Source organism: Chaetura pelagica, unplaced genomic scaffold, assembly GCF_000747805.2.
Source record: "Chaetura pelagica isolate M959 unplaced genomic scaffold, ChaPel_1.0 scaffold20, whole genome shotgun sequence".
Classification (NCBI taxonomy): domain Eukaryota; kingdom Metazoa; phylum Chordata; class Aves; order Apodiformes; family Apodidae; genus Chaetura; species Chaetura pelagica.
Window position 1 is genome coordinate 5396573 of NW_009951958.1, and position 3894 is coordinate 5400466.

Sequence of the window (3894 nt, forward strand, 5' to 3'; positions counted from 1 at the left end):
TTACTGGAGCCTGGAAGGGCTCACTTCTGATGCCTGAACCTGCTTCAAGCACATGATGTCTCCTGCATGCCCGACAGCCAACCTTTGATGCAGGTGCCTTATTCAGCCTGCTTGGGCACCCAAGTGAATCTCCATCCTCCATCCTCATCCCTGCGCACAAAGGCTTGTCCCTGACGGAAGGTGTGTGTCCTCAGGTTGCGGTGAGGACTTAGAGATGTTGTGAAGGCCACTTCTGTTTTGTTGGGTGAAAAATCACTAGTCAAATAAGGCAACCCATAGGCTGGGAGGGAGGGGTCACTTGGCATTGATGAAGAGACACATGGTGCTGAGGAAAACTGAGGAAGGAAGGGAGAGTCCTCACTGTGTGGATGGGTACTGCTGTTAGCTGGAGGCAGGTGGCTGCAGTGACATGGTGCTGCTGCTCCTTCCCTCTGGCCATAGTCTATTGCTTCTCCAGGGCTCAAGTAGTACATGTCTTTTCCAAGGTCTGAGGACAGGGCACTGTAGTTAGCTGAAGCTTCATCTATGGTGTTGACATCTTTTAATCCTAAAGTCTGCAAGACCCAGCTGTCCACAGCAGGGCTGGGTTGCTCTTCACAGGCAGTGAATTCATTAAAGAGGTTCCTTCTAGCTTTGGAAGCATGGAGAGTTTCTTGAGGAACAAAACAGTGGTCCTCTTTTAACCTTCTCTTGGTGCTTTTGAGAGTAGCACAGTTTCTTTGGCTGTGGTAGGATAGCAGTTTCTATTAGAGAGAAAAAAAATAAATAGGGAGAGAGAAGATTAAAATATGAATTTCTTGCTACCTGGTTCTGATCTCTGAATGTAGATGGACAAAATTGTTACTACTGTCTTTATAAAATATACATTTTCTTCTACCTCGTGCTTAAACATATGGATATGAATAACTACTTCATGTTTTTACAGCTTCTGTAATGACCCAGGCCCTCAAAGAGAAGAATTTGAGGATGTCAATAAGGCCCATGCTTTGATGGTGGTGTCCCTCAGTAGGGTGTGAAAAGGGAGCCTCAGCCTGGCTGGACAACACTCTCTGCGCTGCTGCTGCCAGCAGCACTGGGCAGGTGAGTGAGCGATGGGGGGGAGGTGGCAGCCTGACAAAGGGGGACAATGTGAAGGTAAGATGTATTAGGGAAGGTGTGATCCTGGCCAGGCTCAGAGCAGTAAACTCTTGTGGCTTTGAGCTCATTAATCCCCCTCACCTGCTATTATCCCAGGACAAGGGCTCTTCAGGTATCCAGGGATGGTCAAAGGAAGGCAGGAATAACAAGGAAGCTCACCACCAGGTCATGAATTCACTGCTCAGCCAGCTCCTGTGGTGGTTTCACACTGGGCTTCCCTCACATGACACAGAGGGCTGGACACATGTCCTGCTGTGCCCAATCAAGGTGACTTTTTCTACTACCAAAAGCCAGGTCTTGGTATGGAATGGGGAGGACATGTTACACTGTCAACTGGGAACAGGATGTAAAAGGAAAGTCTGCTAGTCTGTACAGGCTTTTTCCACTGTGCCAAATCTACAGAGTTGAGAAAATAAATGATAGTTCAGTTTCATGGGTAGGACTGGAATAGTAAAGTCTTTAAGCTGACAAGAGGCAATTATCTTTAATTTCTTTTGGATGAGAGAGAATCAAAATATTTAATTAAAAAGATCCCACTTCACACTTAGCTTAACAGAAAGTTTCACCCAACCTCAACTGTTTAAATTTGTATTTCAACTTTAAAAAACAGACTTTTAAAAATTAATAAATTTGAAAAAAACAGATCAGTATTCTAATGTAAATTAACAAAATGTATCACAGGAAGATGGCAAAATGAAAAAAAAAAACCAAAAAAAAAGAGAAAAATTAATTCTTATCAAAAGGAATGATTGAGAAAACAGGCACATTCATGTGTTGAAATTTGAACTTTTTGCTGAAAAAAGCATTAGATGGAATAATTTTATCTTGCTTATTAACTTACTTAAAGATAACTCATAAATCAAACTTAATTATGCCATGGGCTATTCTGTCTCCACAGTCTGAACCTGATAGGATGTCATTCCTGGGGGAAATCGTCACACTAGATCCATGACCAGTGATTTGGCAGCTCTGTGAAGTTCATAGATCTCATACTGCAGGTCATCTACACTCATAGAGTTTCTCTATATTTAAATGGCATGTACCTATTTAACCCATTTCACGTGCACACATCTACACAACAGGTTTGAACACAATACCTTGGCTTTTTCTTCTAAACACTTAATCAGGGCAGAATTCAGGTATTGTCGGAGGTTATTATTTTCTTCGTGTAACCTAGCAAGTTCCTCTTCCTTCTGAAGCAAAGTATCTTGAAGCTGTGGAATAGAGATATTGATGAATAGATGTTTACTCTGTAACTTAATACCAATTGCCCTATGGTACAAGCTGCTTGGATTTGATGATCTGGGTGTTTGTTTTGTGAACTCAACGCACCCCTTCCAGCCTCTTTTCTCTGCACATCTAAGTTGCAGGACTGTTCAGTTCTCACTTTTTACTTCCTTTGTGCTTTAGCAAGTGTTTGAGAAGATTAGTGTCAAAAAAACCCCTGTAACCATGGAATAATAACAGAAAATAATTACAGGTAACTCTGTGAACAGCCAGAAACTGTTATGGGCATGACACCAGCTGCCAGGTCTTCTCCTGAAAGGCAGTAGGCATCCCTTTGCACCCCTCCCATTCCTATTTATAGTTGGCTGGTGGAGAAAAGGAGAAGGAGGAGCTACAGACTAGCAATTTATGGAGATAAGAGTGCAGAAATGAAGATGCAACTGCTATTCCTACTCAGGGATCCTTTCAGTCCTGGACCCTACTGAGCCAGTCTCAGTACATACACAGAGCTGAGATAATCATTCGTCCCAAGAGCTGAACAAGTATGTTTTCATTTGCAAACACCTGAAGATTTTTTTTTCATGGGAAGTCTAGGAACTTGCAGAGATTTTTGCCTCCTAGTCATACTTCTGGGGACTCTGTTAGGACAAAGGATCTACTGCCAAGGACCCCAGGCATCTGCTGGCCACAGACTGAAAAGCAAACTTAAATGACTGAGGTAGAGATGAAGAAAAATGTCTGAAACTGGGGTTTGATTCCAGGGACCTTGAAGATAATACATGACTTTCCATTGACTTCAGTGTATCAAAATATAATTTCAAGTTATTTGATCAGAGTGATCTGTCTTGGATTCCTTCATCTATGACTGTTCAAGTTAATCCTGCCCCTCAATGGGGTTTAATGAAAGAGGAGAGAAGATAAAGTTTGAAGGAATGGTTCATCCTTCATAAAAGTAGGTAATTCTGATGAATTCATTTCTTACTAAGGTAATCCTTGTGCACTCCAGAAGGGAGACACTGTAGTTTTAGTCAACAGCATGAGGTTGTGCATCATCAGAACCTGAGGGACTCCCTGATCATGAGCTGGATCTCTAGTGCTAAAAGGCAGAAGGGAGAGGTGAAGGAGGAACCCCACAACAGTTGCTCCAGTTTAACAGGACAGAACATAGCAGAGAATTACTCCAAGCAAGGTACGAAACCCACCCAACCAAAGCTTTTTTTCCCATATCCGAGGCAGTGCGAGGGAGATGTGCCATAAACCAACCCGGGGGGCGCAGCCCACGACACAAAGTTCAGAAAGGAGCACACGGAGCCTTTACCTGCTTGTTTCTGTAGAGCTGGGAGGAGAGCTGGTCTCCCTGCCACGCCGCGTCCTGGGCACCGAGCTGCGGGCTGCAGAACTGGCCTGAGGGCGAGCAGACCCCGGGGGTTATTATCCCGCTCCCCAGCTCGCCCAGCCCGGCTGCGGGACAGCGGCCGGGCCAACCCCCTCCCCGGGGGCCATGGGCTCGCACTTACCCGCCGGCCGGGG

The 3894-nt window shown here is 44.6% G+C and overlaps 1 protein-coding gene across 1 annotated transcript in view; it reads right to left on the minus strand.

The window, feature by feature from the left end:
- Window positions 1-98: 98 nt before the first annotated feature.
- Window positions 99-3894, minus strand: part of GMNC (geminin coiled-coil domain containing) — a 6008-nt gene continuing 2212 nt past the window's right edge. Inside the window, exons 2-4 of the mRNA XM_010000476.1 lie at window positions 3683-3768; window positions 2235-2351; window positions 99-743 (exon numbers count right to left, since the gene is read on the minus strand). Of these exons, the coding sequence (XP_009998778.1) occupies window positions 99-743; window positions 2235-2351; window positions 3683-3768 (848 nt within the window). The remainder of the gene's footprint in view (window positions 744-2234; window positions 2352-3682; window positions 3769-3894) is intronic.